This window comes from Trichosurus vulpecula, chromosome 1 (genome assembly GCF_011100635.1).
Source record: "Trichosurus vulpecula isolate mTriVul1 chromosome 1, mTriVul1.pri, whole genome shotgun sequence".
Classification (NCBI taxonomy): Eukaryota; Metazoa; Chordata; class Mammalia; order Diprotodontia; family Phalangeridae; genus Trichosurus; species Trichosurus vulpecula.
In genome coordinates, this window is record NC_050573.1 from 283109198 (window position 1) to 283134110 (window position 24913).

Here is a 24913-nt window from a genome sequence, read left to right on the forward strand (position 1 = left end):
GAAAGCTTAGTATAGTCCAAAGAAAATATGAACACTGACGCAGGGGACTCTCCAATTTGTTAGGCAGCTCCATAAATTTTGGCATCAAAAAATTCCACATGGTGAAAAAGCAATTAATCACTTGTGCTAGCTATCAAGCTATGATTTTAGCCCTTTCCTCCAAAGTTTCCCCTAAAGCTACATAGTTCCTTATTTTATATTTTGAATTTTGAGGTCAACTAAACCTATCAATGTGCTCACTAATTCACTAAAAATTTGGCTAGCTGACCTCAAGTACCATATTTATTATAATTATCTAACATAAGAAGATCACGCCAGATATCTTTAAAAGATTGAAATTTTTTTAAAAGCTGAAATGCAGCATTTTGGGCACTTTGCATTCTTAAGTTCCATATGTTATTTTTGGCTTTCAAAATAGCTGTTTTAAAATTAATCTAGATTTTGAAAAAAATCATCTTATTGTGCAATCAGAATTAGTACAGCTTTTTTATTTTAAAAATTAATACCTAGAGCCTCCAAATAACTTCTAAAACTTACTTTGCTTGGTGGGTGGTATTTTCATACAAATATGTAACGGAGGGGGTTTTACATTTTGTAGAGGGTTTTGTCCTATTTTAATGCTCGTCGTAAGGCAGTATGTATATATTGCATTAAGTCCTCTAAGAATTTCTCTCCTAAAAATCTTTGAAGTTATTACTTTTATGCAACTGTGTTTTGAATAAAGCCATGACAATGTTAAAAAAAAAGATTGAAATTTTTAAACTAAAAAGTTTGATAGAGGTTTAGAATCTTTGAGATAAATTGGCCAGCTCAGAAGAAGCCATTTATAATCTTAAAATATGTCACCATTTCATAACTGGTATGACTTTAACATGAAACGTTTAGTTTCTGGCAATACTTTCTGTACCTCTCATGTTGAAAATATGCTGAAACTTAAGAATGTGCAATTAGGCTTTAAATTTTCTAAGTGGTGTTTTGCAAACAATGACAAAGAATTGATAGGTGAGTATAGTGAATGACAATTACTTCATGACAAAGCTGAACAAATTATCTACTTAATTTTACATCATGAAGATGAACAAAAATCTGAGCAGATTTGTGGTTTTCTGTATTATATCTCCAAAAGAAACATGGCTGCTTACCTTTGCTCAGAACAATACAGGAACATAAAATGAAACCTTGAAAACTAAACCAGTCTGTATTAAGTTTAGTTTATTGAACTACATTCAGATACAGTGCAGACATTAGCAAAATAAATGAATTCTTACGTGCAAGCATGACTGGTACATCTGTACCTCATCATTCACACAAGTTTTTGGAAACTGAACCTGTATGGTATATAAGCCTCCAACACCCGGTCTCATTGTGAAGTACTTATGTTCTTGGTCTGTTGTGTTTATTTTCAAGTGGCTGCTGCATTACTGAGTTTATTATTCTATGTATAATGCAATGTGTGCTTAAAATTAAAAACATTAGCTAAGTGTACCTACTTTGTAAAAATACTCTTTGACCTTGATCCCACAAATGGGTGAGATATACAGTAACTGGTGTCAGAATTTATCTTCCAAACACACTAAAAATGATGACACACACAACTTCAGGGTGCATGTGTTGTCTACTTTGGCTTTTATTCCTGACATTTCAAATGATATCAAAACAGCTCCATATGCAATACGTTAACTATATTCCAATAAAGAAAAGTTTTTATGAACAGTTGGAGAAAAGAACTAGACAAAAAGATCACAGATTTAGAGCTGGAAGGGACTCTTAGAAGTCAATTATTCCAACCTCTGTATTTTGCGGATGTGTGAGAAAACAAAAGAGTTTCAGCGAGACCTCAAGTGACTTGCCCAGGCACACAGGTAGACTGGAAGGAGCCCAGATTTAAATACAGATCCTTGATACTAAATGTATCATTCTTTCCACTATGCTAATTTCCTTTCCATATGAAGTAAAAAAAGAATTACTATATCAAATTTCAATAAACAAATACAATCATTTATATAGCTGGATTGCTTTAAAATTCTATGATGTGCTTACTACCAGGTGCTAGACTGATTCCAACAATATATAAGATTGTGCCTACCCAGTTTTTAAATATAAATGAAGAATGAGGAAATTAAACACAAAACACTAAGATATGACCAGCAATGGTATTTGTCTTATCTTTTTTCTACATTTTTATAATTTTTAATGTCATTTTTAAAAGTTATATTTTAAGTCATCTCTAAATTGCTTGACTTTTTTAAGGACATATTTCATGATGAGAAATTACGGGAAAGTATGTTGGAAGAAATGGATGGCTTTAAACTGCCTTTTTAAGGAGATTCCTGATTTTACTAATAGACTACAATGGGAGTTTGTAGAGTGTGGTTTTGAAATAGTGTCACAAAGTCTTATCAAAAGCTTGTGAGAAGTTTAGAAAGAAATGGTAGAATCTTTCAAAAAATCAAAGGATTTCCTTAAACTTATACAGGCTTCTCTTACCAAGAGCATTGGAATAATGCAAGAAGTACAAAGAAAATCTTTCATTTTAAAGAAATTTTTATTATAGTTCAGTGATCAGTATAAATAACTAAAAGCCAGTATCTAAGTGACAATTCTTTAGTTTCTTCTTAAGAAGTTTTCCAAAGCAATCTTCTGGAATATACAACTAACAGAATTTCAAAGCATTTTGCTCTGCAAATCAGATTTCTGATGAACAATTTTAAAGTGTTAACTTGAGTATTTTTCTCATACTAGCTGTCAAACAAAAGAAATACCTCTAAGGAGGCAGAAATGAGTAACTACTCGATGGTATTCTTTAAGAAATATTAATTTGGTTGAAAAGTTTATCCTTAATAACCTGAGACATCAATCCATGGATAGCTTCTATGGTGGTCTTACAGCTGAGGAAAAAATGCAAAACAAATATGCACAAATGAAAGCTTTGTAAAAGTACAATGTTTTTATTTTTTTTTAATTGCCTTTTAATATCTACAATCCAGTTCATTTGTCTAAGTACTTATGTTTAGAAAAGAACACTTTTACTTGAAGTCTGGTTCACTAATGGTTAAAGAGAATAATGATTTTGCTAGTTAATAAAAGGAAAACTACAGATACATAAGCAGTTTTCAGAGAGGCATCGCTTAATATTAATAATAAAAACATGCAATATTCTTAAAAATTTTTTATAAAATAAAATTCTACATATCATTTCCAATGTTTTCCATTTTTGATACCACATTTTCTCCTAAAAGATCACTGCTCAATTGGTTAAAAGGATATCGTATCAGTTTAATTACTCCTTTGTGCCTCCTAATATGCTTTAGAAGGTGAGTTTCCAGGTAATAGATGACAAATTAGTTCCCAAATTAATATGAGCAATTCTGTAGCAGTAAAATTTGCCAAATTGAGTGGTTGTGTAAAGAGATCCTTTTATTTTAAGGCAGATTCAAATGAATAAACATTTAAAAACTATTATAAGCACAGTATTGAATATTCAAAGAATTTGGTGTTATCCTTAATGCTAATTTTATCCCATACACCTTATCAACTGGCTAATTCATTCCTCCCAAGATCCATCACATCTGACCCCTTCTCTCTATCCACACAACTACCAACTTTGTACAGGCCCTCCTTATCTCTTGCCTAGATTGTTGCAGTGGCCTCCCAACTGATACTTCCTGCCTCAAATCTCTCTACACTTCATTACATCCTCCAGGCAAAATTCAGCCAAAAAGACTTTCCTTAAATAAAGCTCTGACAATGTCATTCCCCTACTCAATTAACTCCAGGGGCTTCTTGTAGCCTCTAGGATAAGACATAAAAGTCTTCTGTTTAGCTTTTAAAGCCTTCCACAACTTTGCCTCAGTCCATATTCCCAAGACCCCTGCACCTTACGTCCTATCCTTCATTCTGCCCTTTTCTTTGTTCCTCACATGAATCTAGATCTCCTGTATCTGTGCTTTATCATGAGCTGCTCCCCATGCCTGGAATGCACTCTCCCTTCTAACTTTCACCTCAAAAAAATCCTTGGTCTTTCTTTCCTGATACCTTCAAGTACTAGTGTCATTCCTTCTCAAAATACCTTGTATTTACAAACACTGACACATGTGCCTATATGTGTGCACACACATATGTCTAGATGTATGTATGGCATGCATATCTGTATAACAAAGCCAAAAGAGCCAGACTTAAAAAACATTAGACAGATTTGGAAGGGATCACAGAACAAAAGTTCCTTTTTTTTTAAAAAATTTGCTTGCTGTTTATTAATTCATTGTTGTATCCCTTGCTAAGGGACTGATGTAAGATTTCACCCCTTATTTTGTTTACTTGATTCTTTTTTTTTATGGATGGTTATTAAGTTTACAATAAGGCTATTTGCAAAATAATTTGGAATGTAGTTACTTTACACCTCCTTAGTCTGCACTCCATGGACCAAGATGCCCCAGTGACAGGTAACCATTGCCTGGTGCCTCTTCCCACCCCTTGTCCCCACTTTCCAGCTTCTTTTGGTGCGTTGTCTTTCCCCAGAAACTGTAACCTCCTTGAGGTTAGAGGCAGTCTTTCTTTTTGTTTTAGCATAGTGCCTGGCACTTAATAAATGTTTAATGAATCAAATTAAAAGGGAAGTTTCACTTTGTGGGAAAATAAAAAGGAGCTAAGGGCAAGAATTCATACTTCCTTACCTGTCTCTTGTTGCTTTAGCAAGTTTGTCTTCTGACTTTCGGTCATGTGTTTCTAAACCCAACATGAAACTCCCTCGTCCAAGCTGGGCTTCTGACTGTTCTAATTTTTCAGATAAATCAAAGACTTGTCCAGTGGTATAGTCTGCATTCTGTGAGGGATGGGAGGGAGGAGGAGAGAAAATGACATTTAATATATTAACTGATCGAGAAGACTCATTTCTCTATCACTGAGACTATTTCTATTTTCCCTTCAATTATACTTAGTAGAAAATTTATTAAACAACGTGTTATTTATTAAGAATTCTGGCATAAAACCTAGTAGAACTTCAAACTTTTAAAAACTGTCCAAATGAGAGAATCAACTATATAAAATCTGACTTACACCATGAATTCCATTTTTGTCTTCTTTTCCTTCCTCAAACTAGTCTTACTAAAATAAGATCACATTTTGTTAACAAAACTCACCTTGAAATTTCCCTCATTTAACCTAAATATCATCAGGAATTAATCAGAACAAACTGAATAGAGAAGACCAGACAACACTATGAAATCATAAAATTAATCCAATCATGTCTTGAAGCTTCTGGATTAAATTCTGTGACACTGCTTGTGTAGTTCTGTCTGTGTAAACTTAACACTTGTTTTGAAGACTGCTGAATTACTAGTATTGGTACTCATTGAAATATAATTTTTTTAAACTGTCATCAGCATTTTTAGGGCACTAGTTTTCTAAGTCTCCTAGTTTAAGACACAGTCAACTTTAAGAAGTTTTAAAAAGACAACTTGAAAGGAAAATTGTATTTTATGACTAAATCTTATCATTCATAACAAATCCTTTTAAGGGGATTTGGATTCAGTCAAAGGGCTGCATTTGGACTGCAGTCCAGTAATCTAAACCAATAAACACTCAAGATAAGGATGGGGAAAATAAAATTCAACTCTTTTACTGTTTCCCAGCTGGCACAAATACTACAGTCACCTTTCTTATCCTACTGACCTTCCTTGTGCATGCAAATCACTGCTTTCTATAGTAAGTCTATTTGATTTTTCTAGGTTTACTCAGATCAGATGCTTTAGAAGTAATGTTTTTCAAAAGTTTGACAGAACATTTCAGGTTTAATGAGCCTTTCACAAAAGAAACACAAAGCTACTGAACCATAACCCTCTCAGGTAAGACCAGAAAGCTTTACTTCTGCAACAGAATACATCAATTACATTTCATATATACCATTAAAAAAACAGTAACAAAATGAAGTCAAATTTTGTTCAATAATAATGATCAAGCTTGGCCCCAAAGAATAGAGAAAATGCATCTCCCTTCTCTGCAGGGGTGGGAACCTATGGATACAAAACCCTGCACATCTCGTCAGATTCAGGTGGCCCAGAGCTAGTGAGTTTTGCAGAGCATTTCTTTTCCTCCTCTTTTATCTCTTGGGAGAAGGAGGGGAAGAGAGATGTTTGGAAATGAAAGTGATGGAAAAACAAAAGATGTTAATGTTTTAGAAAGAAGGAATGAACATAGGAGAGAATGAATTTCAATTAAGAAACCACTTTTCCATGACCTCTCACGTACATCAGTGACTGCCCTGCCAGACAGATGTCCCCGTGCTTTACAGCAGTGCTCAGTGTGGAGAAGTTGCTTAACATGTGACTGACTGATAACATACATTTATATTATTTTTTCCTTGAAAAAATGTAAATGGGTTTATAGACAAAAAAAGAAAAACTATCGATAATTTTTTAAAAAGTACAGAAGGAATACTACTGCAGTTATTTGTCCAAGAGCCTGAAAGGCAGGCAGTATGACACAGTCCTCCGGATCAGTGCCTATCATCTTTTTTTTCAGTTAATAATTTATGATTAGTACCAACAAAAACAGGCAACCTATTTTTAACAAAATGCAAGCCATTGTGTGGATAGTATTAATAATTTTATTTCACTTGAAATGGTATGTACTTTCAATAAATATTTATTAGGAGCCCACTGTGTGCAAATTCCTGCCCAACTAAGTGGAAATATGAAATCTCAGACTTGGAAGGTACCTCAGATGTCTCTAATTTAACCCACACCCCCCAAAGCAGAAATCCCCTCTGCAGCTCTACAAGTGCTCCTTTAGCTTCTGCTTGATGATTCCAGTAATGGGGAACTCACTACCTCATTCTACTTTTGGACAACTTTAGTTTCTTGCATCTAGAAGAAACTAGTTTCTCTGCAAATTCTTTTTACTACTCCCTTGTTCTGCCTTCCAGGGTCAAGCAAGACAAGTCTAGTCCCTCTATGATTTCAAAATATCTGGAGGAAGAGATTATGTCCCCCCAGAAATGGCCACCAAGTCAGGAAGACCTGGATTCAAGTTCCGTTTGTGACCTACTGGCTGTGTGACCCTATGCAGGTCACTTCCCCTTTCAATGCTCTAGGCAGCTCCCTAAGGTTGTAAATGGGAGAAAAGCTGCGGATCTGTATCAGTGAAGGGTTTGCTTCCGCAATGGCACTGTAGATCCAGGCCAAAACAAAAGGCCCTCACCGTGGTCCAGTACTTCAAACACTTGTGAGGAAGATGGGATAAGTAGTAGCTTCCTCAGGTGCAGGGGAGGTAGCTGAAGCTCCGAGACGGTAAGAGACTTGTCCAAAGTCACAAAGATTCTAAGGATTAAAGTATGGATGGAAATCTAGGTATTTGACTCTAAGACCACTACTTTTTCCACTATTCTTTGCCCCAAGTGTTTAAGAGCTTATTTTTTTTTCAGTCTACATGCAGTTGTATATCTTTTAATTAAGCAATGTAATCATGATAGTAAAGGTAGAAAATGTAGATTCAAACCCAGGTCCTCTGGGTTCCAAATTCAGTACTCTAGTCATTACACCACACTGCTTATGTAAAGTTTTTTTTGCTTGATTCCTACCCTTTGTACCCCCAAACTAGGGGAGCCATTTTTATCCTACTTCAAGATATATTTCCAGACCTTGACTAACAAATTCTGCCTCCATTTTTCTAGCTTACCTACTGCCACACTGATTTTAAGGTAAAACAATTTTTAAAAACTGAGAAAGCTGCATAGGGATGGGCCTCAAAGAATTAGTTGATATATATCAAACAGAAGGTGTGGGCAAGGGTGTTTTACATTTTGTGGACTATGTACCTTAGAGGGATTTGTGTTTATCAATTTACCTATGTATTTATTTCATTCCTACATTATTCAGCATTACCTAAAATTAGTAATTTAAATATAAAAGTTTTAGGTTTTTAATAAATATATTGCACCCTTCCAATAATAAAGAACTACAACAATTTAACAAAAAGGCTCAGAGTTTAAGAGCCAGTATTTCTAATATCATATTGTGTGCTTTCCTCCTTGGACTGCTAGGTGGCACAGTGGATAAAAGTGCCTTGCCTGGAGTCAGGAAGATTCATTCCTGAGTTCAAACATGGCCTCAGTTACTTACTAGATGTAGGAACCTGAGCAAGTTACTTAACCCTGTTTGCCTTAGTTTCCTCATCTGGAAAATGAGCTGGAGAAGGAAATGGTAAACCACCCTAGTATCTCTGCCAAGAAAACCACAAATTGGGTCACAAAGAGTAGGACACAACTGAAAATGAGTAAAAAGCTTCCCACAAGAACTTGTGCAAATCTGTTGCCATCTGATGGAAGGTAGTGGATATTGCAAGCAAGAGGGGGAAAAAAGGGGAGGAAAACTCCATATATTCTTGAAAATTCCCAAATAACAAACTGAAACTGTAACTCTCGAGTATACTAAGTGATGAGTGTGATTAAAGGTTTCCTTACATTTCCAGAATTACTCTATAATGCCAAATCTCTGAAGACTAGTACTACATTTGAGTTTTTCTGTATTAATTTCTTTTATAAGATTTTTCTCCAGAATGAACTGTGGTCAAGAGTAAGGAATGAGCTGATGCTTCATGGAGCTCATGAAGCTGTATTTAATCAACTTTAGTACACGTGTTGAGACATCTATGTTATTCAAAGGACTTATTTTTAATTTTTTGATACTGTTAGAAGTTACGGATACGTGGAATCTTGAAAAATGTTACTGTACATTTACAACATAGAAATAAAACTTAATTGGCAATATAAATATTTCTCATAGACCCTTATATCTTCACAAGAAAAGTGACTGGATATAAGTTAGATAAAATTCAAAACGTGTCCTTTTAAACTTTGATACTCACTGTAAGTAAGCTGGAAGAACTCAGAGTATTTACCCAATATTTGTTCCACAGAAGTTCAAGCAACTTGCGATCCAAAGATGATTTAAAGTAAGAGACTTCTAAAGCATAGTACCTATCACATGAAAAATAAGTTAATTTAAATGACAAATAAAAGGACTACATCTTAAAGAAGTTACTTTAAAATATACAGTGAATTGCATTTACCATTTGGGGTTTCATATTTTTTTTTTTTTTTGCTTTTTGGCAGGGCAATTGGGGTTAAGTGACTTGCCCAAGGTCACACAGCTAGTACATGTGTCAAGTGTCTGAGGCCGGATTTGAACTCAGGTCCTCCTGACTCCAGGGCCGGTGCTCTACTCACTGCGCCACCTAGCTGCCCCTGGGGTTTCATATTTTTATTTCACATCTCAAACAAAACAGGCTCACAAATATGATTTATCCTTTTTTGAAAACAGATTTCAAATGGGCCCTCTTCTTCAGCTTCAGTTAAAAATTATAAGCAATTCTAAATTATAATCCAGAAGTTGTATCTGGCTCAACAGGCGTAAAAAATAACCATTTTGAAAACAATATTCTAGCATGTGTAATAGGCAGTAATGACTTAGGCTGGTTCCCTGTTAGTGTAAGTTTGGTGTTGGAACAAAATGAGATATTCACTAATCATTCAATAGTTAACATAGCTATAGCATAGAAAGGATATTAATTCAGGACACTGCAACACTTAGCTCAAGTAGAGGCTACCAGCCTAGTTTCCATATAGAAACACAGCTGGTAAGCAGGGCAGGACATAATGACTTAGATGACCCTGGGACAGCTACCCAGTCTGAGGGTCCCCAATTCCATGTACATGGGCTTTTTTTATGACCTAAAGTGACTAGAACACCAATATGGCCAAAGGCCATCAAGAAGCTGCACAGCTTGGCTTTAGTCTTCTGGGCAAACCAAGACATGATAGCTCTGCTGCCTTACGGGGGAGAAACTGTTGCACCCAATTGGGGGTGGGGAGGATGGACCTGGGTAGATGGTGATTCTATCACATCCCACCCTTTGGTGGCAAGGTCCTAAAGATCTTCTAGAGTACTGTCAAACTCAAATAGAAAGGATCCCTGTGGGCTGCATATTAGAAAAACACAAATAAACATTATCTATGTTGTGTTCTATTAAAACGTTTTTGTTAAACATTTTCCAGCGTAGGTTCAGCTACACTTGGGAATTTTCAAATTTCACACCTTTCTTCTGGAAGACCTTCTATCATTTAAATGGCTTTAGGACTTTCACTGGATAATCCTAAGCTCAAATCTAAGGAGCCTGGCATAGATAGTACAAAGAAGAAAAAAATAAGGAAAAAAAACTAAAAAGAGGGCAAAAGCAAAAGATAGATAAAAAAACTTGATGGTTTCCTGGAGACCATAAAAAATATAAAAGATAACAAACACAAAAAATCTTAGGCTTTTCCTTCACCCTTCTTTTAGAAGAACCAAGTCCCAGATCTCAAAGATGTGGTCCATGGCACTCAGCAATGACAAATCCCTCCAGTTCACAGTGGGTCTTCTGACGACAGCTAGTGACAATGTGGAGAAACAGTACCAGCAACATCAGGGCCATCACACACATGGTCACACCTCTAACCAAGGTAGAGATAAGGAACTAGAGCAGCCCCAGAAGGACCAGGGTGATAGCATATGTTATGGGATTTCTGGCACAGTCACCAATTCCTCATTACACACCAGGGTCATCTGTAGTAAAGGGGCTTAGCATTCATAAGCCTTTCGTATGCAGTCTGTCCTGGGATCTACTGTGGCTTTCCCCATATTGTCACTCTCTCAAATATTCCCTGTTTGCTTACCAAAATTTCCCCTCCCCTGGTAGTCTTATCAGAGAAACGAGCCCAAATCTTTGCCCCTTTAGAGACCTCTGTGGAGGGGCTACCCCCTTCTTCCACAGGGGCTGATAAGCACTCTTCCTGAATATTATCCAGGGATTCAGGATTACCACAAGTCAGCCTCCATTTCCTATCTCTTCAGCCCCTTGTAAGTGGGCTTCTGCCCCTATCATTCTACTGAAACTGTTACTAAAGATTTTCTAATTACCAATTTTAATTTAAAAAAAAAAGTCTTTCATTTCCTTAACCTCTCAGCAACTTTGGCCATTACTTAACCGCCAGGATCCTACTAGATCCTCTCTTTCTTTAGCTTCACTGAGATATACTCCAGAGTTTTTCACACATCCTCAGGCTCCCAGCAGTTAACATAGAATATATTTCTCACTGTAATTAACAATTTTTGTTCTCTTTGGCTCTTTGTACTCTCTTGGCAATCTCATTCACTCACATAGCTTCACCTATCAATTCTATGTAGATGATTCCCCAATCTCTTATTTTCTCTTCTCTGAATTAGAGACCCACATGTTTTACAGCTTATAGGACATCTCTAGATGTCCCATCTCCACCAACATGTTCCCAAATGAGCTGAATAGCTTACTCCCCAATAGAATGTAAGCTCCTCTTGAGGGAGTGATTTTTGTCTCTGTATCTCTTTGTTCATCATAAGTGCTTAGTAAATTTCTGTCTCCACCCTGCCCCAGCCTAGGTTACTCCTCCTGATTTTACTACTTTTATATGTGGTGGCACCATTCATCAGATCTTCCATCTTGACTACCTTGGGGTTATTTTTGAATATAAGGGGAAAGAGGCAAGAATCAATCTGCAATACATGTCTATCAATTAAATCTCTTAAACAGTTCTTCAGTCTGTTCCCTCTTCTGCCATTCCTGTTGTCAATTCGCTAATGCAAATCCTTATCACCAGGTGTCTGCCCTATTACAAAAGCCTTTCTAAAGGTCTTCCAGGCTCTATTTTCTTTTCCCTCAAATCCATCCTTCACACTGCTAGGTTTTATACTTAGATCTTATGTCAGTACTGGGCAGAAAAGTGTCAATAATTTCAAACTTCTTTGCCCAGAATTCAGGCGGTTCGAAAATCTGATGCTTCACCCCTATTCTCCCTCCTAGCTCTTCCTTTCACATACTATATCCTAGAGCCAGGTTAAAAGTCTCTCATCGTTCTCTGCTTTTCTTCAGGCTGTTTCCTATGCTTGGAATATCCTTTCCTCTTTTAGTTCCTACCCATCATTTAAAGCCCAATATAATCCTCTAGAACACCTCCCTGATTCCCTTCTATGACTCTTCCTGGCCCCTGCCAAACTGGCAATGGACTTCTCTCCTCAAATTTCATGTGGCATTTTATTTTTCAACTCTCTAATGTGTTGTTGTTCAGTATGCTATAAATTCCTTGTGTTACACCGAAATGAAGCCCACCATTAGAAGCCCATCATTAATCCCCTTTATATTTTTGTCTGTCTCTGTCCTATACCCTGGAATGGCTTGAAACAGCTTAAGGCATAGTTCTGGGTAGTTCACCCAAGGCTAGTCCCCTGACCCCCCCCTTTCCTCATGATTCAGCATTCTGTATATTTTCTCTGCATCAGCATTATGTATAAGGATCAGTTGCTAGGGTAAGGCATAAGTTTATTTTTAGGAAAACCTCCCCCACCGGGTTACCAAGTAGCCCTACACCCTGGTTTATGGTGCAGCTATTCCGCTGACCAAGCTAAGTCCCCCTGTGTCCTGCCCCCCCCCCCACCTACTCAGACCATAGATCAAGTAGGGATTACTTTCTGGGGAATTCTACCTCGTACCCTCCACCCAGTTATAGGAAACTTGTCTTGCCCCTGAGGGCCACCATTCTAGGAAGCGGACCACCCTGTGTCACAGGATGGTTGCACCCCTGAATCTAGCCATATGCCCAAACTAGCTCTGAGCTGATGAATTCAACCAATGGCTGATCTTTGCTTCTGTAAGTCACTGCTTCCGCTAGCGACCCTCCCTAATTGTGTCATTGTGGTTTTTGCCTCAGTTTGGGACTGCCTGATTTGAGTATATACTCCAGGCAGTTGAGCGCTTGATCAATAAATCCACACCTTAAATTTACCTTGAACCCAGGTCTCGTCTCGCTGTTATTTTCTACACAACAACTCTATCTTATTTAAGCTCTTTGTCTTCCCCAGGGCCTATGGGCAGCAAAGTGGCACAGCACATAGATTGCTGGACTTGGAGTCAGGAAGACCTGAATTCAAATCCTGCCATAGACATTTATTAGCTGTGTGACCCTGGGCAACCACTCTAAGACTCAGTTTTCTTATCTCTAAGATGGGAATAACAATAGCACCTACCTCCAGGAGTCGTAGTAAGGATCAAAGAAGGTAATACATGTAAATCACTTTGCAAATTTTTAAAGTGCTATATAAATGCCAGCTACTATTACTATTAGCATCATATTCTAAAAAAAATAGGTTTATTGCACTGTATATTATATTTTAGTAACTCAAGAGAAATCAACAGACCTAGAAAGGTGTCAGAAAAAAAATCAAAGATAATTTTTCTAAACTGCAAGATTATTAATACATCTCTCTCTTCTCATTTCATGCAGCACTCTATACCTATCTTGTGGCACTAACTGAATTCTGCATGCGTTCGTTTCTTTTCCATCCTAGAACGTAAGCTCCTTCAGGTCAGAGGCCATGCATGAGTCCTTTTTCTTTATATTCCCTACAGAGTCCAGCACAATGCCTCACATGCAGTAGGCACTTAATAAATGTTAGTGAACGAAACTAAATGGTACCATTGTAACAGGCTAAAAAGTAAAGTACTCATACACCCAACAAGAGAAAAATGACCCCTAAAACCCCCAAGTATGATTTGTTAACATAAGAAACTACTATACAGTCCTCATTTTCTTTATTTTTGACAGCTATGTTGCTACATGGATAGTATGTGAAAAAATATAAGAACTAAGGTTGAATGGAAAAGGGAGAGCACAACATAGCAAGAATGTACTGAAATATAGATATGTAAGTCCATTAAAAGACTGGAAGAAAATATGGAAAGATGAAAACAGAATTCAAAGTTTACTGGGTTCTTTTTTTTTGTAAAGTTGCTTAAGGCAACCATTTTTTAAAAGGTTAACTTTTTCTATTATTTTTTGAAGTACTTACTGTTTGCAATGTACTCCAAAGTCTTCTATTTTATTAAGTGGAATAGTCTGGTACTCAGAGGGACCTTCATCTGGTGGTTTATAGCCCTGTACAAAGAATGTAAAATAAGTCAATAGTTTGTGAAAATACTTCCTAGGTAACACAGATATCAGGTTTATAAGAACATTTTTGGTAGCCTAATACTGCATGAAAATATTCTTATAACCTAAAGAAAAAATGCATGGCTACTTTGCTTTTGAGGTTATGTGGCTGGATCTGGCTTATACACTTCTTCACCACTGTCTCAGATTGGCATAAGTTTAGTTTAGCTTTTTTTGGGGGGGAGGAGGAAATATCACAACGGCCCATCTTTTTTGTACTTTCAGCAGATACAAGAGACAGATGAATTCACATCTCAACCCCATCTTTTCAATCTAAAGACAGTTGATCCTGGATTGAATTGAATGTTAAGGAGCTGTGACAAAAATGCAGTTTAGTTTATTTTGTGGATTAAGATATTAGTTCCTAAGAACTCTGATCGGCCTCTTAATAGCTTACCGATGTTAGTAGCCATTCTACATACATTTTTAAAGAAGCCTAGAGCTACTGATCAATAGAAGTTTAGGGAGTACTGGCAGATTGATTGATATATCATTTATATAAGGGATCACAGGTAGAATGTAAGCTTCTTGAGGAACTACATTTGAATGCATTTCCACAATTAGAACCTGGTTGGTTTTACTTTGATAACAGATCCCCTGGGAAAGGGCATATACTAGGGGAAAGGACTGGAAGAAAATGAGTTTTAATTTTTCCCAATTATAATCAGGGAAGGCTTCTTGGAAGGAAATGAAATCTGAGGAGAATTTGAATAAGTCAAAGGAGTGCAGTTGGTGAATGAAAGGTAAGAGAATATTCTAGAAAGAAGTATATTTCAGAAAGTATGAAATCTGGAATATATAGGGGACTTTACTGTTGATATATATGGAACTATCCCAAGTTTTCTCTCTCTCTTTAAACTTTTTGCAGTTCTGGGTATAAGAATTAAATTCTGCATTGATACAGCATAAGTAAAAGTAAAGTAAATAATATTGTAAACAATACCTTTGCCTCTCATAATGCAAGATTAAAGGCTTCTTAAAGAAGGCATGGTGTAATAGACAATAACAGACTCAGTAAAGTGGCCTGGGGTGGGGTTTTCCCTCAGACCCTTTACATCAGTACCATTATGGGCAAGTTACTTAAAATTTTCTCTTAGCATCATGGTAAAAGGTAAATGAGGATCCAGGAGGATGGTTCAGGACCTGAGGGAAGCTGACTTAATTTACTCACACAGATGAGAGTTCACCATGGCTGGTACCAAAAAGCTTGATATGTGCTTAGTAATCTCAACCCACTGTGTGAGGATGACTAAACCATACAGATAATGATTAGGGAAATTAATCAATGTGACTATAATTTATAAGAAAGTTTTTAAAATCCCTAATATAGTTTTAAGAAAGGGTATGTTTCCTCAACTCCCATTTTGAAATATGAAAGCCTACTCCAATCAATCATATGAGCATTTCTTTCCTCTGCAGGATTTATTTTACTGCATGTTACAGATTTGTTCTGGAACATTGCTCTGCCAAGAATGCCTGTGTTATACTGTCTACATGCTTGGGCAAGCAGGGAATACCAATTTAAACAGTTTCTGTAGTGCCTCCTATAGTATAGTACAAAGAGCAAGGAGGGTGCTTAATAAAGTGATCTTTTCCTACATTTTTAACCTAGTATAAAACTATATTGTCAAAAAACTCAAAAGAAATTTTGTTTTATTAGGTACAAATTTTGTAGAGATTTGACTGATACTGTATTAATATTGTTACATCTTTGTTTGGGGGTTGAAGAATAGGGAATATGCATTTTTATGTGAAGTTCTTTTTCAAAATGAAAGAGAAATGAATAGAATTTTAAGAAAATAGCCTTCAATTCAACACAAATTTATTTTAATTAATCTAAATGTTTAACTTATTACCTTTGGGTAGGTCCTAAAGGCACCAAGATTCACTTTTCCTGCAGATATTGTTCTTGTTGGATCAATCTATAATGATAAAAAAGTATTTATTAAAATGTAATTGTTACAGGATAGAAAAGATATTGTTTAATACCAGGAGTGAGAAATATTTTGAGAGTTCCAAAATAAAAGATCTAGAAAACATTGTGAGCTCATTGCAATAAACAGAAATTTCCTCTATAAGCTCTTAGCTTATAGATAATTAGGATTATTGAAGGCTTCATTTCTTTAGGAAATTGAAGGAAAATCAAGCTATATTTTTATTTAAAAATTCTGTCAAAACCTTTTCCTGGTATTTTATTTTATATAACCTTCATTTCTTAATTGATCCCTCCGTCTTCTAACCATTGAGTCATCCCTTTTAATAAAGAATAAAAAAGAGAAGGGAAAAAAACCAGCTTAGCAAAACTAACCAAAACATTGATCAAGTCTGACAGGGTACAAAATGTTCCAAATCCACAGTCCCCTATCTCTGCAAAGAAAGGTGATAGGTGTACTTTCTTATTTCTTCCTAGGCAAACATGGTCATTATAATTACACAGCATTCAGTTTTTCTTTTTTGGTACTTACCATTTCAATTAACATAATCACCGTGTCTTTTGTTTTCTTGGTTACGCTTACTTCACCCTGTATCTGTTCCTTTAAGTCTCCCCAAAATTCTCTGAATTTGTTTGTATTTATTACTTACAGATCAGTAATGTTCCACTGTGTACATGTACCACAATTTTTTAAAGGTATTCTCCAATCATCAGGCACCTACACTTGGTTTGCAGCCTTTTGTATCCACAAAAATTCAAGCTACATTTTTAGAAAGGCTTTTTGCCATATTTACCTATTTAAAGATTACTTTCTACCTACTCCATAGAAAACTGATTGAATAGTATCTCAAACACTCCGAACACATCAGAAATGCTGCCAAGTGGTCCTCATTAAAGGCTTTAACTGCTGTCTGGGATCTATTCCTACACTTTTTTGCCAACAGACCTGTTAACCTTCTCACAGCATTCTAGTTTAGTCTACAGAACAGGAAGAAGTGATGGCTTGGAAGGAGGATAAGGAAAAAGAGAAACATTCACTATGGCTTAGTTTAAAGTCCCTGCCTACCTTGCCAGCTCAAATCTTACCACATGCCAATACCAGGAGAACTCACTGAAAGAAAAGAATGAAAGGAGAGAAAAACTTATCTTGCCACAGCTGTGGGATCTCTACCTCTACAATACTGTGGCTCCTGTTGCCCTAGGGTTCTTAGGGGAAAACAAGAAACTGTGTTGAAGTGACTGATAAAGGATGTGATTCTTCCTCCCTCTATTCTGTTCTTTCCCTTTGGGAGCTGATGGGAAAAGAGGGAGTGAATGAAAGGGGGAAAAGAGGGAGTGAATGAAAGGGACAGTACATACTTCATATTCACTTTTTCCCTTGGCTGCCATTTTGTCCCCTCTCTTCCCCACAATCCTCCTAAATAGCTTCTAGTACCTTTTCCTGTTTGCTCTTTACCCTACTCCTGCCCCACTTCTTTAAACCAATTTCAGTCTCTGTTCCCCCAACTGCAATCTCCCACCCTAGTTCCTTACCACATGGCACCTTAAAACCCACCTTCCTCCCTCTCTCCCTCCCTCCCTCCTTTCCTCCCTCTATCCATCCACCATTTACCAAGTACCTCTAATATGTCAGGCACTGGAGATACAAAGACAACAATGAAATAGTTTCTGCCCTCAAGGAGCTTAAATTGTATCACAAATGGTAATTTGTAAGTAAATAAAAGTATAACAAAATGAATACACAGTATTTTTTTGGGGGGTAGGCACTAGCAGCTGGGAATAAGGAAAGGATTCAGGTTAAAGGTGTTGCTTGAGCAGAGCTTTGAAATAAAGGATTTTAAGAGGTAGAAGGGAAGTTGCTACCACCCCTTTAGCCACCTTGTTAAATGGAGTCCCTACCCTAGGTTAAGTAAGTTTGCCATTAGGGGCCTGGATCAGGGAGTCCCTACATCTACTAGAAGTATCAGAGCCAGGGAAAATGTGTTCTAGGTATTTCAAATTGGAGTTTTCATAGAAACGTAGTTATATGTGATATTCAAGTTCTACAATACTAAGTCTGGGGTGGTTACTTCAACAGTTTAAAGCTTTGTGATTTATTGGTATGCCTAGCTCTGTACTGATTCAAATAACAATAACTTCATATCTTAGTAGACAGTCTTCATTAGGTGCTGTGGCCAATGAATCTTTCCAAGTTTAACTTGGCTGATGTACAAATGAGAGATTATAGTCTAGACCCTGTGTTCAAACTCAAAGTCTTGTGTTCTGTTGCCTTGGAGAACTTAGGATCACCACTGTACAATCAGGAGCGTTACACAGCCATTATATGTCAAAGGCAGAATTTGCTGGCTCCATGGCTAACACTCCATCTACTACACCAGGTTTCCTCTCTTTTGGAGTATGACCCACTTAAATTACTGTCTGCATGATCAAAAAGCATTAAATTATTACCTCCCTATTCCATGAGAAGTAATACCAAAAAGTGAGTTGGGCCTCTAGTTTAGATGTCCACATCACTGGTAAGTACCTGCTTCTGCTCTGAATCAGGAATACCTAAGGGAAGTCCAGGCTGGTCTGGGTCACATCAAGCTTTTCAGTCACCCCAGGGTCACCAGTGTGAAGATGGTTTATAGTTTAGTGCCAGGTAAACGGGAATTATACAATTTTTTAGTGTATTCTATATCAAACTAGATCCCAGGCTTTTCTCTGTTAATTTTATAGGTGGTTATAGATGTTTCTGTCTGTCAGGATAGTAATATGGCATGTTTACCCTTAAGTTGACCTTTACTTTAATGCAAAGATCACAGCACTAAAGCATTACATTAATATATGAATGTTATAAAATATTACTGTGCTACAAGAAATGGCTGAAGAATTCTGAGAAATGTGGGATGCCTCATAGAGAATAAAGTAGCGTGAAGTAAGCAAAAGTAGGAAAACAACATCCCTGATAGCCATAATAACATAAACCCAAAACAACCTTAAAAGGCAGCTGAGATCACATTCATTGCAATGACTAATCTAGGTCCCAAAGAACAAATGATACACACAACAGACTCCTTTCCTTGTTGCCAGGTGGAGCAGAACATCACCTAACTGCTGGACTCACTCAGCTCTGCTCAACTGTTTTCCCTTGTTACTAAGGGGAGTTCAAGGTGGAGTCATTTGTTTGTGTGTGGATGTGAGATGTCTGAAAACGAATGTGGTATAAGAAGTAAAAGGTATCAAGAAAAAGTATTGCATTTAAAAATGCTTTTCAGGGCAATTGTTAATGATCTGTTTCTAAAATGCCATCAATCAACATCTATCACCTATTTTTAAAACTTGAAATGAATCTAATTCTGACTTGTTACAACACAAGTTTGCATAAACCCAAAGAAGAAGGAAGTCCTCTTCAAGTTTATGTATTGAGAGATAATCATCTCCATCATACTCATACTGTTCTGTTGCTGTGAGACCCTAGTTATATGGGAGCTACATGTTTTTCACATGAATGCTCTTGAACTCTGGTGCATGGCAGCCACACATAGGCTGCCAGATCCTCCAACAGTGATTCTTTGCTAGAATCTGACAGGGACAGAGAGGAAACCTTTTCTCCCATGTTCAACAGAGGCAAAAATGTATTTCCAGGCATAGGAAAGAACTTGATACATTTCACTATCTCTTCTTACATGGCGAGCAACAATGTAAAAGATACTACCATTTTATAGATGAAGAGCCTGAGGTGCAAAGAGGTTACTGGACATGCTCATGGTCAAGCAATGAGTTAGCAGAATTTAAGAATTAGAAGTTATCTTTGAGATCATCTAGTCCCTCTTATTTTAGAGTTGAAAGTGAGTTCCAGAGAAAGGTAGGATTTGTTCCCCTACCCCCACCCCAACTCCTGCTTTCCAGACTCCTAACTCAGCGCTCTTTCTCTGATACCATACTGATTCTCAATGGCAAAGCCCTCCCTGACAGGTATTAATCACTGATTACATGGCAAACCAAATGAAATTGTGGACAGATGTTCTCATTTACTAACATACAAACTTAAGTGAATCTTAAGTTCTATTGTGAGTTTAGTAACTAGAATACTTACAACTACTGCTACAAATGGTTCTTGAAACTGCTGATTGAGCATCTGGGTGCTAACATCAATCCCAGAGAGCCAACAACCATAGCCAGGGTGGCTGTGATACCATCCAATTGCATTTTCAAGTCGACCCACCTGACAAAGAAGGAAGAAAATATCAGATTAAATGCTGAGACTTTTATCCCACTTTAGAATCAGCTGTCTTTTGGTTATTTATAAACGATTATGCAAAAACAGAATACAGATAACATTGCACAATAAATATTAAAATATACAAGCACAATGACTTATGAGATTGAAAAGACCCACTGTAAATCATTATTATGCTTAATCTTATTTAATATGTATATTACATGCAAAGTCATTAATGAAAATAAACCCGAAACATAAGTTTTACTATAAAGTTCATTGCTAGAGTTTTTCTATAACATCTCAAGTATATAACTTATAGCTGCTGTGAAATCGTTTTACTTAAAACAATTTTTTACCTGTTTTGCATTTTCTATATATGCTGCCATATATTCATATGCAGCAGCTTGGGCATTAACTCGAGTTTCAGTGCCCTCTACTGGTAAAGCAAAACTGTCCATAATGATCATGGTTTCACCATCCACTTTCCCGAGCATCAAACCCATCACTTCCAAGTTGCCTCCTGATCTAGCATGCATCACCATTTTCAGTAGGGCTAAGGCTGAGATCTTGCAGTACTTAAAGTAATGGTGACTACAAAACAAAAACAAAGTATGTTGTAAAATTAGCTTCACTATGCAAAGCACAATTTCCTAGAATGCTTTTGATATGAGTTAAAACATGATAGAAATTGGAAAGGTGAAGGGAAATGGTTGAAGGGATGGCTGGGAAGAGGAAACATTAAAGGACTCTTACTCCTAGTAGGATGTAGGGAATAAGAGACATGTTATTGTTCTGAAAAAACACATACAGAAAATTCGACAACTCATTCAAATCACGAACCAGAGTTCTTGTAAAAGTGTCATGTGAGCAGACCAGTAATTTTTTTCCTCTTCTAAGTTTAGCACGGCTGCATCTAACCTCATCACGTTATGTATTTTTCATTTTTAGTACATAGAATAAAGCACAATATATACGGTATAGACTGAATAAAAGCGCGTTTTGTTGGCACTGGACCTGTGTAGCCTCTCTTCAGATACAGCGCATTTGATCAAGAATCAGAAGACTTGGATTCAAATTCTGCCTCTCCTTTGTGTCTTATGGACAAGTCATTTTACTTCCTTGACTTTCCATTTCCTCCATAGAGGTTGGATCTCTAAGTTTCCAGTCAGTTCTAAATCACATGATCTGCTGTCATCTTCATACTAAAGTACAAATAACTGAAAAAGCCTTATTGTTCCCCAAAGTATTTGTATTTTAATTGGAGATAAGAATCCTCAAGCCAAGAAATGAATCTGTAATTGTGGAACATTAGGCTTCAGCAAGGAGGGGGAAAAATAGAACGAATTCTTGGTCAGGAGAGCTGGGTTTGAGTTCTAGTTTGGAGAGTAGCCAGGCAACTTTGTCTCAGAGGCAGTTATGTAGCAGAGTAGAGAGTGTGCTGGGCCTGGAATCAGGAAAACATGGGTTCAAATCCAGCCTAAGACACCTATTAGCTGTGTGGGTGAGTCCCTTAAAGTGTTCATCTCAGTTTCCTCGACTGTAAAATGGAGACAATGGCACATAACTCATGGGTGTAAAAAGTTGTTAGTAGGTGCTATTTTCCTTTTTGCATGTGTAAAATGATGAGCAAAGGGTAACAGTTCTAAAGAGGTAAACCTAGGCTTGATGTCAACTTCTGATATGATGAAAAACTTCCTAAAGAATTAGAATTATGCTCATTCGACTATTCTGTAGAGCAATTTGGAACTATGCCCAAAGAGCCTAAAGCCCTGCATACCTTCTGACCTAGCAATGCCACTACTAGGTCTGTATCCAAGAGATAAAAAACAAAAAGGAAAAAGACCTAAGTGCAAAAAAATACTTACAGCCGCTCTTTTTCTGGTGGCAAAGAATTGGAAATTGAGGGGATACCCATCAATTGGGGAATAGCTAAACAAATTGTGGTATGTGATTGTGATGGAATATTACTGTATGATAAGAAATGATGAGCAAGATGCTCTCAGAAAAACCTGGGAAGACTTACATGAGCTGAGGGAAAGTGAAATGTACTGGGTACAAAGTAACAGCAACATTGTAAGATGATCAGCTGTGAATGACTTAGCTATTCTCAGCAACACAAAGATCCAAGACAACTCTGAAGGACTTATGATGAAAAATGCAATCCATCCCCAGAGAAAGAACTGATGGTGTCTGAACACAGACTGAAGCCTACTTTTACTTTTTTTTTTTTAGGTTTTTTTTTGGTCCATGTTTTCTTTCACAGCATAACTAATATGGAAATGTTTTACATGACTATGCATGTACAACCTATATCCGAATGCTTGCCTTCTCAATGAGGTGGGGTAGGGAGGGAGGGAGAGAATTTGGAACTCATAGTTTTAAATATGCATGTTAAAAATTGTTTTTACATGTCATTGGGGAAAAATAAAATACTAAATACATTTAAAAAAGAATTAGAGTTACGAAGAAGTGGAATGAGATACCTGGGAAATAGTAGGTTCCTCATCATTTCAGATCTTTAAGTTTAGGCTGGAAGATATCCTTGCTGGATTTATTGTGGAGAGGAATTCTCCTTTTAGGTATGGGTTACAAACACTTGCCACTGAGGCCCCTCCCAGCACTGAATTCTGTGATTCTCTGCTTAGATAATCTTTAATGGTTCTATATATTTTTAGAGAGAGGGATTTGCCCTCCACATTATACTCTTGAGGCAGCTCCCAGCCATTCATTACAGATAGTGGTCTACCATATTAGGAGCTTCTAAGAGTTGACACTTCACCATATTTTTAAAGGAAACCGTGGAAACCTGAAGCTTTAGAGTTAGAGGGCCTAGGTTTGAATCCCAAGCTCTACTAACTCGATCAGGAGTTCTTAACCTAGCATGACTTTTTTTTTTTTAAATTCTGGTGACTAAATTTCAAAAGAACTGTATGCCTTTGTAGTACAATATATTTTACTTTATCCATTTAAATACACTGTTCAGAGAAGGGGGGCATAGGCTTCATCTAGTTTATATAATTATATCAAATATAAATTTCTCTATTTGGAGTTCAGAGCTCTTCATAACCTGACTCCTTCCTATCTTTCCTGTCTCCTTATACCTTACTCTGATCTACCTATTTCACACAAAGGACACACACAAGACATCTCCAGACTCTGGGCATTTTCTCTGGCGGTTGATTCTCTCCAATTTATCTGGTCCATTGTTCATACACAGTCGTTTGCATGGGGTCTCCGCGCTTAGACAGTGAGCTCCTTGAGGGCAGGGACTATCTTCTGCTTTTCTTTGAATCTCTAAGAGCTTAGTAACTTGGCACACAGTAGGTGCTTAATAAATGTTTGCTGGCTGACCTGACTTGCCAAAGGGATCCTTCACCCACGAAAGGGTTAAAGAACTCCTACATTTGACCCCAGGTGGCTTCAGAGAAGTAATGACAAGTGTGGAGATGGCCAGCCTCCCATAGGTGAGATCCTGGGCAAGTCCCTGGGGCCCTCGACCTACAGAGGTCACCTAGGACAAGTGTAACTTTGACTTTCTGAGCCTCAGTTTCCTCTTTTGTAAAACAGAAGCAATTGGAATAGATGACCCCCCAGGCTCCCCGCCAGCTCTCAGGTCAGGGTGTCCTAAGATCGCTCCAAGGACGGCCCCCGATTGATCAGTGGGGCGTGGGAGGGGGCGGGGACGGGACGATCTGGGGCCTACGGGGTGAGGGCGGCAGACGCGCCCGTGGGGCTCCCCCGCCCCCCGCGGGTTGGGTCCTGCAGGCCTCGGCCTCTTCCCTTTCCCCTCCCTCCAGCCCGTACTCCCCCACCCCCCGCCCGAGCCCCAGGGCCTCCTCACTCCTTAGTCCAGGGCTTGGCCGCCAGAATTTCCTGCTGCTGCTTCTTGTCGTACTTGTAGATCTCGTCGATGCTTTGGGCTTCCTGCATGTTGTTGGCCAGTTCCCAGCTCTTCTGGGCCATGCCGCTCCCCGAAGCCGCCATCGCCGCGGAGACGCCGCAGGCCCTCCCCGCGCCCCCGCCCCCTCAGCCCTGCTCCTGTTCCCCCGCCGCCCCGGCCGCGGGGCGAGAAGTTGTGACCCTCGCCCCCTGCCGTAACTCAACCCTCGGTTAACAGGTTCTCGGAGCTGCCATGACACCGGGAACCTGGGATCGGGGCGGCGCGGACTATTCGGAAAGAGTAGACGGGGGGTCCCGTCTTCGGGTGCAAGAGGTCGTGTGAACAGCGGCTACGAGGCTAGGAAGTCACAAGAATAAAAAAGGGGATATAACTGCAAGAAAATTACGCCTCGTTATATTTTGAGTTCCTTAGGTGGATTCTTTTACAACCTATTCAGCGGTTTGGAGAATGGTATAATCTCTCCCGTCGCCCGGAGGGGGAGGGCCCTTGCGTCACGCCACGCGCTTGCGTAGGTTTTCCGGGCCCATATTGCGCATGACTGAAAGGCACCATATTTAAAAGTGGTAAAGCGGCGGGCTTTTAAGTGGGAAAAGAGTTGTGAGTGTAGGTCCCTAGGAGTAAGAGGAGGAAGAGAAAAAAGGGAATTTAATTACCGTTACGAATTTTCGCAAGATTGAGGACTGAGGGGACTAGGGATGCCTGGTGAGTGGAATGTCAACCGGAATGTTTTCCTTAGCGGGGACAACAAACGAGCGTAGCGGTGGCTTCCACGTGAAGCCCTTACCGGATGCTGGTCGTTTCTTGCGGTTTGCCTGGGGGAGC

At 38.1% G+C, this 24913-nt stretch overlaps 1 protein-coding gene across 1 annotated transcript; it reads right to left on the reverse strand.

Annotated features, from left to right (window-relative positions):
* Positions 1-2526: 2526 nt before the first annotated feature.
* COPS5 (COP9 signalosome subunit 5) lies at positions 2527-24533 on the reverse strand. The gene is made up of 8 exons (XM_036741194.1): positions 24032-24533; positions 20547-20781; positions 20065-20193; positions 15910-15975; positions 13914-13999; positions 8863-8974; positions 4674-4822; positions 2527-2888 (listed from the first exon to the last, which is right to left on the reverse strand). Exons 1-8 carry the CDS (start codon positions 24172-24174, stop codon positions 2804-2806), a joined length of 1005 nt encoding a protein of 334 aa, XP_036597089.1. The 5' UTR covers positions 24175-24533; the 3' UTR covers positions 2527-2803.
* Positions 24534-24913: the final 380 nt, after the last annotated feature.

Coding starts and splice junctions, on each gene's coding strand:
- COPS5 (XM_036741194.1), bottom strand. CDS start 24,174: ATGGCGGCTTCGGGGAGCGGCATGGCCCAGAAGAGCTGGGAACTGGCC. Junction 20,782..24,031: donor GCCAAGCCCTGGACTAAGGA/GTGAGGAGGCCC, acceptor TTTGTTTTGTAG/TCACCATTACTTTAAGTACT. Junction 8,975..13,913: donor TTTGGAGTACATTGCAAACA/GTAAGTACTTCA, acceptor TTCATGTGATAG/GTACTATGCTTTAGAAGTCT.